The sequence below is a fragment of the Armigeres subalbatus genome, chromosome 1, assembly GCF_024139115.2.
Source record: "Armigeres subalbatus isolate Guangzhou_Male chromosome 1, GZ_Asu_2, whole genome shotgun sequence".
Taxonomy (NCBI): Eukaryota; Metazoa; Arthropoda; class Insecta; order Diptera; family Culicidae; genus Armigeres; species Armigeres subalbatus.
This window is the reverse complement of record NC_085139.1, coordinates 251,500,111-251,513,326: the sequence shown is the minus strand read 5'-3', so window position 1 is coordinate 251,513,326 and position 13,216 is coordinate 251,500,111. Positions and strand designations below refer to the sequence as shown.

Sequence of the window (13,216 nt, the reverse complement as noted above, 5' to 3'; positions counted from 1 at the left end):
ATCCACAGCTTGCATTCCTCTGAAGAAAACTGCAAACCAGTGCAAATATTCTTCACTGGCCCGGCGGGCTGTGGCAAAACGTTCACTTTGCGCATTCTAATGGAGACAGTGAACCGGTACAGCCAAGCTCATAATAAGCAGTACAACGCTTATGTAGCATGCGCATCCACTGGAAAAGCAGCGGTTGCAATAGGTGGAACAACAGTGCATTCCGCATTTCGGATTTGCATGTCGCGTAGGCAAAGCTCAAAGCTGAGTTTCGAGGCATTACAACTGTACCGGAACGCCTTCGCCAACGTGAAGCTCATCATTATCGACGAAACAAGCATGCTGGGTGCTGATGTCCTCAACACAGTACATGTCCGGCTTCAAGAAATCACGGGGAACTACGACGATCCGTTCGGTGGAATGCCGATCGTATTTTGCGGCGATCTTCGTCAATTGCCACCGGTCAATGCACGGGCGGTGTTTAAACCGAGCATAAACTCCATGCATGGCGCCGTTTTATGGCAATCTCTCGACTTCTACCCATTGGTTCAAGTTATGCGACAAACCAACGAGCAGTTCTCCAGCATTCTCACAAAAATTGGCAACGGTGAGCGGATGTCGTCTGAGGAAATCGAGCTTATTGAAAGCAGGTTCCGTACGGAGGAGTGGTGTCGGCAGCATGTCCCTCGAGGGATCCGGTTATTCCATCGGAACGCTGATGTCGAACGGTATAACTCTGTGGCGTTGATGGATCGAGAGGCTGTCGAATGTACTGCAGATGACCTATACTCTGGTTATAAGGACAATTCCCAGCTGGCCAGTGCTCGCACAAAGGTGCATAAGATGAGTGTAGTAGAGACTGGTGGCTTACCGTATCTGTTGCGTCTTGTTCTTGGTACACCTTATATGCTGACCACCAACGTGGATGTCGAAGATGGCATCGTGAACGGAGCGATCGGAGAGCTCATGCATGTTGAGTACAATGAAGGAAACTCGCAGCAACAGGCAATCACGAGGCTTTGGATGGCATTCGAAAATGAGTCCATTGGGAAGATGTTGAGAGTGAAGGCCAGACCGCTGGTGTATTCGAGACCTGGGGTGCTACAAACAGGCTGGACTCCAATCGTCAAACGATCGGCGAACGGTGGTGTTAAGTGCAAAAGAGTTCAGTTTCCCGTTGTAAGTGCGTGTGCCCTCACAGTCCATAAGTCCCAGGGAGGCACATTCTCGGAAGTCGTATATAATTACGATAAGGGTCAGGAACAGCAGCTAGTTTACGTTGGTCTTTCCAGGGTTACATCAATCGACGGATTGTATCTGACGAATGCCAGTAACTCATTCCGGTTCCACCACGGAAAGGGTTCTATGACCCCTAGAATGAACGACCTTCGGACGGAACTTGAACGTTTGAGTAACCATCGTATGCACACCATTACAGACGATATCATGGAAGCTATAACCGCAAACAAGTTGGCTTGTACGTTGATGAGCATCAATGTACAAAGTTTGAATGCACACTCGTCGGACATTGCAACAGATCGGGTGCTTACCGCCGTTGATTTGCTTGCAATGAGCGAAACTTGGCTTGACAACGGCACAACCACAAACATCAATGGATACCTTTGTGTTTGTCAAGAGAAGCGTGACGGAACAAGAGCGGGAGGAGTGGCAATATTTGAACGTGCTGGTTCGTCGACTATGGCCGTTTCTCACGCCATTACGAAGCTCAATGAAAGCTATGACCCAGCATTGAGTGTAGCAGACGAATATGGGGACTGCTGTGCTGCAGAGGTTTCGATCATGGAAACCCGCACGTTACTGTTTGCGGTATATATTTCACCAGGTATAATCAAATAGTAGTTGTGTTTGTATTTAAGTATGTTGCATTAAATTTTGTATATTTACTAGGTACCACCCTGAAGCAAAAGAAATATTTCCTAGTGCGCAACCTGATAAAGTACACCCATGTTGCCATGCCCATGATAGTGTCGGGAGACTTCAACATTGATGTGACGAAAGAGGAGAACAGAGATTTCATCTGGTTCATGGAGAAGTTTCTTTATCTGGATTGTGCTTCGGATTCAACTATAGCGATTTATGTGGGTGTCACATGTCTCGATCTAACGTTCACCCGGAACGTAAGTGTGGAATGCAGGAGATACTGCACGTACTTCTCCTATCACCGGCCTATTTTGTCGATTCTTGCGGTGTCCCGAGGTAAAACTAATGATTTATAATTAAACATAGTTCTCTTCATCGGTTATGTTTCTTTCTTCTAAAACCGATGCCATCCCAGTGAAGTGAATTAACGTCACTGATCGTCGTTGTTCCGCTAGTTCATCTGCCGAAACGTTCGATTTCAACCTGAATGACCAATCATTGACATCAGCCGGACAGTCCGTAGCAAAAATAGATAATTGATCCTGAAAATGAAACTTGAGTATTTGGTAACTAAATTTATATTTAGATCATAATGTATTTAATATGAAACATTCTTTCCGTTTTGTTCTTTTCTTTGTTTTCTACAGATTCAGCCCAACAGTGGATTGATACATCCTTTAACATTCATCGGGACCACGGCGTACATCACTTCAAAAGGCTTCAAGCCAACATAAACAAACGGCCCTTTTCAGGGCCACCAAATATTCATGGAGGAAGATGTTGTTGAGGCTGTTGTTTACCGATCTTCTGTTTCTTTAATACTCTGCTTATAGTTATAAACCGAAATGAGTTTATAGTAACAATCGGGTTTTCGCCCATTTATTTCCAGGATATGCGACATGTCGAGGATATTCCAACCCAGATTGAATATACAGCACCATCTTCAAAAATCAGCACCAAGAAACATATTTAGAGTTTCAAAATAAAATCTTCTACACTTACGTAATCCTACGTCCAATTGGCGGTCGTGTCTCGGATACAACCTTCTACTTTTTTTTTGGGAAATTTTCTAATTTTAAGTCCGGTAGTTTGCACTATTCCACTACTTTATTTCTACGATATGAACCGGCGTGGAACCGTTAACAAACACAATAATAAAGAAACTTTATTTTGTGTCCTATCACATACGTGTACTTAAATACTTTGACTTCGATGATTGTGTCATATTTGACTCGATTTGAAGAAACCAACCGCAAATTATTTCATTCAAACTAAGACTATTTGCCTGCTAATGACCTCATTATTGCTAATCCAAACCTAATTCAAATGGAACGTGGCATACGTTTACCAAAAATGCATTGGGAAACCGCAATTCTCTCCGCCAAAGCATAGTCCCGCTAATGGCTATGTTTACAGCAAACAAATCAAGCTGCCCGGCGGGCGTTGTTGGATACCAAATTTATGGATGCGATTTAAATTGTAACATCTGGATTCAACGGCGGATGGCGACGACGTGCGCGTTGGAGAACATCGAATACGTGCCCTCTTCGGTGACGGTTCCGGTGGCTGAACGCCCGCTCCGAACGAACGTTGGCTGATTGGTTTTGTAGACACAGCACAATGGAACCCAAAACGACCGATCGTGATTTGTCGTGACCTGAATATGAATTAGCGGAATTAAGAGGTTTGTGTTAAAAAACAAGAGCTGGTCACCATCATATCTATCCAAACAGTTTTAGTTTGCCATTTCACGCTTTCCTAATAACAATAACAAACCTTGTAATTAATTTGACATGCATTCTGATCGTATTGCCCACAACTTCCACATTTCGAGTTTGAAACGGACGCGTGTCCGTCAAATGGCTTGTAAACAAGAGCTAAGCATCGTAATCCCATTTCTCTATATAGCACCGGTGATGGCTTTTTGCCTTATACTCGGCTACAGTAGTGGCGAGATTGCCTCTCTCTCCGCCTGATATATCTGCGCAATCAATGTTTATGTTTTGAAGCCTCTTCGAACGGTAGTAGTGCGTGGGTGAAGATCCCGCATGGGATGCTGACTACACACGATCAAACTAATTCGAGTTGAGCAGACGTGACCGACGATGGTCACGCTACTGGAACATTTTCTCATCCATCATCAATCTTCTAGATGTCGAATGATAAATTTCATTAGTACGATTTTGTTTGACCTTCTGTGGTAGGGGGATGCTGGAAAATATTTAATGGAACCCCATCAGATCCAACCGATCAGTGCGCGTAGCGACGATTATGATTTATGGCGAATGAAATTTTCAGAACGCTGGCTGGCTGGCTGGCGCAACACACTTGCTAGAGATCGCAAATAGCGTCGTCCGGAAGTAGATGTAAATTTAGACGGACGGACGGATGGATGGCATGGAAATGGGCCAGATAAATATTTTGAGCAACGCGCGCCCCGTCCGACTGAGCGATCGCTAAAATTTGGGTCGACAATATTGTTTGATGTTCTGAGTTCGTGGCAAAATGTCGGCGAAACGTCAATCTTTGAACTGTGTGTATATACATCCATGAAAAGGTGTTAAACGTTGAAGAAAAATTATCGTTTTTTGTTTCGAAGTTTAAACACATGCCGCAGATGTTCCTTCGGGGTAAATTACAGTCGCGCGATCGATTGATAGGATGCGGTTATGTGAGACCTATCATCGATTTCACCGGCGTCGCGGTCGCACCGCGGAAAAGGTCAATCTTAATTCGATACCGTGGCATGGCTTCGCCAAGGTGGTAATCAATCACGGAGAGATTTTTTAAAGATAGGTAAATGCAGCAGACAGAAAACGCCCGGCTCAACTGAGTTTGATTCAAAGTGTATTGCGGTTGTTCGTCGTCGTGCAAGTGAATTTTTTCGATTGATTGGTGCCTCCAGCGAAACGCGGAAATAATGCGATACGTTTGCTTGATAGGATGGAAAAATGTTTTCTCTGATTTTTGTCATAGATAGTTTCAACTTCGTCTTCTCTCTTGGTTTCTCAGATTATAAAACAGGATATGGTAGTTATTGTCGATTAAAAAGAATCGATCAAATTTGTTGGCTTTTTACCATGACCTTGAGGTCAATACAAATACAGTAATATCCCGATTTTATCACCCCCCTGGTGAATTTTGGGGTGATAAAACAGGGTATGTGACAAAATTGGAAAAAAAATATTTTCGTTTTTTTTTAATTCATTCCACAAATATGAATCATTTTATGCCTTGGAAAGGCCAAATGCGTGAATGGTACCCGTTATTTCTTGTCGAAATTGCTTACAGAATATTTCCCAGGTACTCAGAAGTTGTTCGTAATAAACTAAAGGCGGTGAAAGTTATTTCATGAAAATCAATGTTGTTTTTGGTATTATTTACGAAAATAAAAAGAATAACAAAATTTTTTGGGGTGACAAAATCGGGTCGAAAACGTGACAAAATCGGGACGTGATAAAATCGGGTCGAAAACGTGATAAAATCGGGGGTAGACAAAATCGGGGGTAGACAAAATCGGGGAGTGACAAAATCGGGTCAACACTGTATAACATTAAAATTTTCGTATTTTTGTTGGGATTTCTAAATCATTCTCCGAGGAGTTTAATTATTTTTTTCACTTTAATATTTTTTATTATCCCCTTTTGACGTTCCAGAGACCAGTAGACATAATTTTTATTAAATATTTGTAACGGCCTAATTTATAAAAAGAAGTGTAAACATTCATGAAGTGTCCCTGATATGAGCCAGGACTGCAAATCTCTACAATCAAGCTTGGGCTCTTTATAACAAAAAACATGCTAGATTTTCTTCAGGAAAATGAACTAAGTTTCGTAGAATTTCGTTGAGTAATCTTTGTTGATTCATTTGGTAGTACTGTTGTTGAACATTATTGCGATAATTTCTGGCGTTTATATCTCTTGTTAGATTTTTTTAAAATTGAAAATAGCCCAAAACATTAAATCGACTTAAGCCACCTCGAAATGTTATCTGAATTAGCTGAAAATTTGATAAGAGGTTTATTTCATTTATTTATTGATTCTGGGCTGGGTTTAATTTTTGATACATTGAAAACATGAATAGGACTAATGAACAATGCACCAAAAAAACACAGACACTTATTGCATAAAATCTTGGCATATCAATTCTTTAAGATTTTAATACAAGAAATGAACAAAACTGAAGTGCCGAAAATAAAGAATAACAAACCCTGATTAATCCACCTCCAGGTCATCCGAGAATTCCCTGGAGTATCAAATCCAGGCATATCAGTTGTTCTAAGATCTCCAAATCGTCCTGGAGTTGGAGTCAAATGGTCTGCCGAATCCACCAAGGCTTCCATGATGTCCCCAGCCGCGGTATCAACCCAATTATGTCCTCCGAGTGTTTGTCATTCACTCGCGTCTCAAATGTAGGCACGTTATGTTGGTCCCCGCCACCTAGGCCCATAGCAACAACGCCAACATCCATCCAGCCTGTTACACGCGCGAAGACGAAACCGATGAGGTTCGCAATATTCACCCGCCATAGTAACGATGTCAAGCCAGAGTCATGCCACCCAGGAATTCGCAGTTGCAGCAATTTTATATTATAAAAGCAAGTGAAACGCAAAAAGTGAGTTAGTTCTAGGTGTGATATGTTTGACTTAAGATTAAATCGATAATAAATTTATTTTTTATGCCATTCGTTGTGAACGAAGCATAACTGGCGCAGTCGCGGAAAAGTGTGTGGAATTAAGTGCAGGACTAAAAAGTCTAAGTGTCAGTTCAGAAGGAACAGTGTTGTTTCAAAACTTCCTATCTTTAGGGAATATAAAAATAGTGTAGTGGAGAAGCGAACGTAAGTTCAAAACCGACTTAACGGATATAAGATCAGTTTTCTCGAAGTGACCGCACGAAAGCTGACGGAGCATCGTTCATCGCGAACACCTGTACTACCGGGAGACCGCTGCGGAGGGAATATCCAGCAGTTTGTGTGGAACAGAGCGAAGGAAGGCCCACTCACCGAACCTCAACAAAAAAAAAAACAAACCATCAACACGATTAGGCTCCGGGAGATGTTCATCATACTCTCGTAAGTACAAAACATTTTATTTAAATAACAAGTGTTATATTACAACAAACAGTGAGTGCAGTGAGGAAGTGAATCTCTTGCGTTAAATTACCTCAGTTAGTAGACAAAACACTAATTAACAGTAGGAAAATTTCTTTTCTATCTCGGCAATATGGATCGTGATTTTATTTCTCCCGAACCATTGCCAATCGTGGATCCGGATCTGGATGAACTTGCTCAACCAGACCCAGCTCGTCCACAAATTACAATCGACAGTCTTCTACAGCATATAAAAACACTTACGGATAACCAAAACCAACTCATCAGCACTATGAATGCAATGAAAAGTAGGTCAGAAGACCCATTCCTTTTATTTAGGACCCTGACCCTATTAAGAATCTATCCACATTTTCTGGGAACAAGAAGGAGACGCACGCCTGGATAGAGGATGCGGAAAATACCCTTGACCTATTTAAAACTTACAAGAATGACCCCATGTATGGCCAGATCGTTAGGGCTATAAAATGCAAAATAATCGGTGATGCTAAGGAAATATTGATCGCTGCAGGAAATCCCAACGACTGGGATCAGATTAAAGATGTTATTTTAAACTCCTACGGAGACCGACGAGACCTTACGTCTCATATACAATCGTTATTTTATGTTAGCCAGGGTAGGAAAACGCTAGCCGAGTATTACAACCAACTTAAGAAAATAGATACAGCGATTAAAGGCAACAGCAGCCTTAATGGACGATTACAAGACGTCCACGAAGGCCATTAACAGTTTAATTAGTCTTATGTCACTAACGCGATTTATTGATGGGTTAAATGACGAACTATCTATGCACGTAAGGAGTTACAGGCCCCAATCTTTAGAGGACGCATACGCTATCACAATGCAATACTCGAACGCCGCGTTCAGGCAAAAACTAAATAGACAGACAATGGACGTCAAAAATACAAAACCGAACACTTTTAAGAACGACAATAAGCACGTACAACAATACGAGAGGAAACCAACGCCACCACAAAACCCACCAAATCACAAAAATATTCAAAATTTTTCAGAAAGGTTCAAATTTCAGAAACAAATTAACGACGGAGACGTTTCAATGCGAACGGCCCAATCCAGACAACAAATAAACAATAACCAGACGACGGACGAAGAATTGAAACAAGAACCCTTGGAAAATAAAGTAGACACTTCAATATTGCAATCCGACGATGACGAATATTTTATTGACGACGAACTAAATTTTCAAATAGTCGAAGGAAACGCACCAAAGAAATGAATAACAACTTCATACCGTACATAACGATCATGACGACAAAAGGAGAATTGAAATTCCTTATTGACACAGGAGCAAATAAGAATTACATTTCCCCCGACCATGTCAATTTAGAAAACAGCAAAACGGAAAAAGGGATTAAAGTCTCAAACATTAGTGGCACACATGAAATCGATAGATCAGTATCATTTGATCTTTTCGAGATTAAGAAAAAACTGAAATTTTATATTTTCAAATTCCACAATTTTTTCGATGGGCTAGTAGGTTATGAGACTCTTAGAGACCTCAAATCTCACTTAGATATTGGGAAGAACAAATTGAGAATTGGCAGGAAAATTTTTGATCTGAAGAAAAAATTCCCGGAGAAACAAGTAATAAACCTTACAGAGCAGGAGGAACAATTTATCCAAATAAAAGTAGCAAACCAGGGAGACTTCATTATATCTAATGAAAAGAACATGGGAAAATTTTCAATTCTACCAGGAATCTACCATAGCGATCGTAATACCGCTATAGTTGCAATAAGAAACCATACGAAATCACAAATAGAAATCAATTCACATGAGATCTATGTTGATAAGGATGAATTTATTGCCACAGAAAAACCTCAAGGTAGCAGAAACAAATTTAATATTTTGGACGATTCATTAAACAAACTAGAAAAATCAGCATTAGAAAAAATCATTGACGAAAGCTCAAAAATGTTGTACACAGGCAACGAAAAATTAACATTCACTCATAAAATTAAACATAAAATAAGGACTGTGGACAATATTCCAATTCATTCAAAGTCGTAGCGATATCCTCAAATTTTTGAAGACGAGGTACAAACACAAATAAAAAAGATGTTAAAGGACGGGATTATTCAGGAGTCCATATCGCCCTACACATCCCCCGTATGGATTGTGCCCAAAAAGGCAGATGCATCAGGATTAAAAAAATTTCGGCTTGTCATAGACTACCGAAAACTCAATGAAAAACAATTTCAGACAAATATCCTATTCCGGATATCACGGAAACACTTGACAAGTTGGGTAGAACTACTTACTTCTCAACAATAGATCTTGTATCTGGTTTCCATCAGATACAACTAGATGAAAACGATATCGAGAAAACGGCTTTCTCCGTAAGTTCTGGCAAATACGAATTCACCAGAATGCCGTTTGGTCTGAAGAACGCCCCGGCAACTTTTCAAAGGGTAATGGATGCCGTTCTCAGAGATCTAATTGGTGTATGTTGTCTTGTCTACATGGACGACATCATAGTCTTTTCAAGTTTATTCGAAGAACATGTAAAAGATTTACGCAAAGTTCTTCGCAAACTGAAAGAAGCTTGCTTAAAAATCCAATTGGACAAATGCTATTTTTTTAGACGGGAGGTTCAATTTCTTGGACATACCGTAACCAAAGATGGCGTTAAGCCAAATAGCGACAAAATAGACGTTATCAAAAACTGGCCCCAACCAAAAGAACTTAAACAATTTCTTGGAACCCTTGGTTATTACCGCCGATTCATAAAAGACTTCGCAAAAATGGTTAAACCTTTGACACAATTGTTGCGAAGTGAAACAAACTTCGAATTTACTCATGATAAAATCAAATGCTTTGAAAAATGTAAATCTCTTTTAACAATGGACCCAATACTGGCGTATCCTGATTTCACAAAGGAATTTATCCTCACAACAGATGCTAGTGATTTCGCGGTAGGAGCAGTGTTATCGCAAGGACAGTTAGGAAAAGATCGACCGATCGCTTACGCTTCGAGGACGCTAAACAAATCAGAGGAAAATTATTGCACCACAGAAAAAGAACTATTGGCCATAATTTGGGCTGTGAAGCACTTTCGGCCATATCTTTATGGAAGACGATTTAAGCTTGTCACTGACCACCAACCACTAATTTATTCAATGACAAGCGCGAATCAGAAAATTATTAGATGGAAATTAGACTTGTGCGAATTCGACTTTGAAATAGTCTATAAGCCAGGTAGAGAGAATGTCGTGGCAGATGCTCTCTCAAGAATTAGAACACTTGAAATGAACGCCAACGAACAAGAGGACACACAAAATGCAGAAGACGAAAATGAAAATGACGAGAATACAGTACACTCAGCCGACACAAGTGATGACTACTATATTTGGACAACAGAAAAGCCTATAAATTCTTTTAGAAACCAAGTAATTTTCAAAATTTCTCCAATAGACATAGACGCACACGAGCAGATATTTCCAAAATTCCATCGATTTACAATTTCGAAACCAAGTTACACAGAACAGGACATACTTAGAATATTCAAGGAAAAGCTGAACCCAAATGGTGTGAATTGTATCTATTGCCCTTTACTACTAACACAGCTAATTCAAGAAACTTATCGTAAACACTTATCTCATAACAATATGTTCAAGCTCTTTATTTCACAGGTTTTGCTTCAAGATGTGAGGTTACCAGAGGAACAGAATGCAATAGTGCGTAGAATACACGAATACGCCCACAGAGGCATGAAAGAAAACAAGGCCCAAATACTTTCGGACTACTTTTTCCCAGAAATTGACAAGAAAGTCAAAATTTTCATAGGTAACTGTCCTATTTGCAAGAAAAGCAAATACGACAGAAAACCGCCTAAATTGATCCAAAAAAACCAACCCTTCAGGAAAACCTTTTGAAAATATACACGTTGACATCTTCTTCATGAACGGGAAGAAAATGTTAACGATCGTTGATGCATTTTCCAAATTCGCAAACGTAATCGCTCTTGAAACAAGAACAATCATAGATCTTAAAAGAGCCATCACGGAGCACATTAGAATATTTGGCAGACCCGAAACTATAACTTGCGATCAGGAACCGGCCCTGACATCGATCGAATTTATCGGATTCATGCAAGATTTAGATATTGAAATTCACCATGCTAGTTCAAGCAATTCAAACGGGATCGTCGAAAGATTCCATTCGACGTTGATTGAGCTTTACAGAACCCTAAACGCAAAATATAGAGATCTTGAGTTTTATGACAAAATTAACGTTTTAGTAGACATTTACAACGACACAATTCATTCAGCAACTGGATTCAAACCTAGAAATATTGTTTTCAACCACCGTAATAAAATAAATACAGAGGAGATTTTGGAAAATTACAATAAAATTCAGTCAGCCATTAAAGTTCAGATAGAAAAGCGTAGGAAACAGGTAGAAAATGAAAATAAATCAAAAAGCCCGCCAAAAGAGTTAAAACCAGGAGAAAACGTTTATGTGAAAATCAATCAGAGAATCACCAAGGATAAAGATCCATTCAAAATTTCCAAGATTAGGGAAAACAACGAGATGACCTTTAAAGATTCACACGGCGTAAAAATACACAAGAACAGAATTAAAAAATAAACTTTTGATTTGTTTCAGACTCATACACCTGATTTCGGCGACAGTTTACCATGACGTATCTACAAAAAATGGACTCTTGACTATGAAATTGGACACGGTTCGGATTAAAACAGGGTACGAACGCCTTATGCATAAAGTAAATCTAGAGGAAATAAGACAAAATATCCACTATATAGAAAGCTTAGCAAATACTTTAAACATAACCGATCACTTAGAACAAACTTTACAATTTAAAATTAGGAAAGCTTACGGAAAACTGGCAGGATTTTATCCAAAACGATCTAAGAGAGGGCTTGTCAACGCATTAGGAAAAGTTATAAAATTTATAGCAGGAAACCCCGACCAGGAAGATTTAGATCTTATTAATCAAAACTTAGAAACCATGGAAGGAAATAGCAACAAAATTCTAGATAACCAAATAAAACAAGTCAAGATTAATAATCTTTTACAATCAACCATTAACAAAGTTTCGAAAACCCTCAGATTAATCAAAGAGCAAATACAGCTTCAAAATATTGAATTTAGAAAAGACCTCGAGTTCATAAACCTAATTCTGAACATAGACATTCTGATAAAAACCTTAGAAGACCTTGAAGAACAGATTGCCTTCTCTAAATCAAATCACCTAAACAAAAATATTCTCAGCACAGATGAAAAAGATTATATTTGGAATTTTCTCGTAGAACAACAGATAACTGTAAAATTTGAGGATGAAATTTATAAGTTTGTGCAATCCATTGTATCTTTGCAAAACAATCATGTTATTATAATTGTAAAACTTCCAATCGTCGAATCGAGAGAGTATGGCTTGATGCAACTAGAACCCGTCAACGTAAACGGAACTAGAATCAACACAAGTATCCGCTATGTGGCTAACCACCAACGAACATTTTATGAACAGAAAGAGAGGTGCTTCATTTGCAACAATAACATTCCGGTCAATGATGAGTGTATCTTCAACATCCTAACCAACCAGAAAGCTAAATGTCCAATGAGTAAACAACCAGATGAACCAATTATCAAAGAGGTCAACACTGGAACCATTCTTGTCGACACCTATAAAGCAATACACGTATTCGATTCATGTGGAGCATCACGAATTATCTCGGTACCTACTGTTATTGAAACAGGTAATTGTACAGTCACGGTGCAGAATCTCACGTTCAAAAGCCATATGAACATGATAAACCAACATGAGTATCTCACACCCATCTTCGGTAAGGAGATCGAAGTCATCAAACAGAAAGTAGACATTGAAGAAATACAGCAGTTAAACTTCAATAACTTACAAGAAATTCAACGACTAAGACTACATATGATCAGCTCCCAGACACTTGGTGGAACAGCAATTGCCTCCATCATCCTTTTACCACTAATCATTTTCTGTATTCATAGATACAAAACCAAGGTTAATAACCAGCCTCATCAAAACCAGAAGGAAAACATAGTCACCTTACAGATCTCCGACAGGAAAAGCAAAACCAGCCCATTGGAAAGCAGTCAGAAAATAACACCAATCAACCCCCCGACAGATGAAGTCACCTTTCTGGCAAAATCGATCATTCCAGAACCCAGATTCGTCCTTACGAAAGGATCAAATAGGTCAACCGAGGACGCTCGACACTAA

General features: G+C 39.6%; 1 protein-coding gene across 1 annotated transcript; it reads left to right on the top strand.

Moving 5' to 3' along the window:
- The first annotated feature begins 6,607 nt into the window (after nt 1-6,607).
- Nucleotides 6,608-13,216, top strand: LOC134207193 (uncharacterized). The gene is made up of 2 exons (XM_062682919.1): nt 6,608-6,942; nt 11,608-13,216. The coding sequence occupies exons 1-2, from the start codon at nt 6,926-6,928 to the stop codon at nt 13,214-13,216; spliced, it is 1,626 nt and encodes a 541-aa protein (XP_062538903.1). The 5' UTR covers nt 6,608-6,925.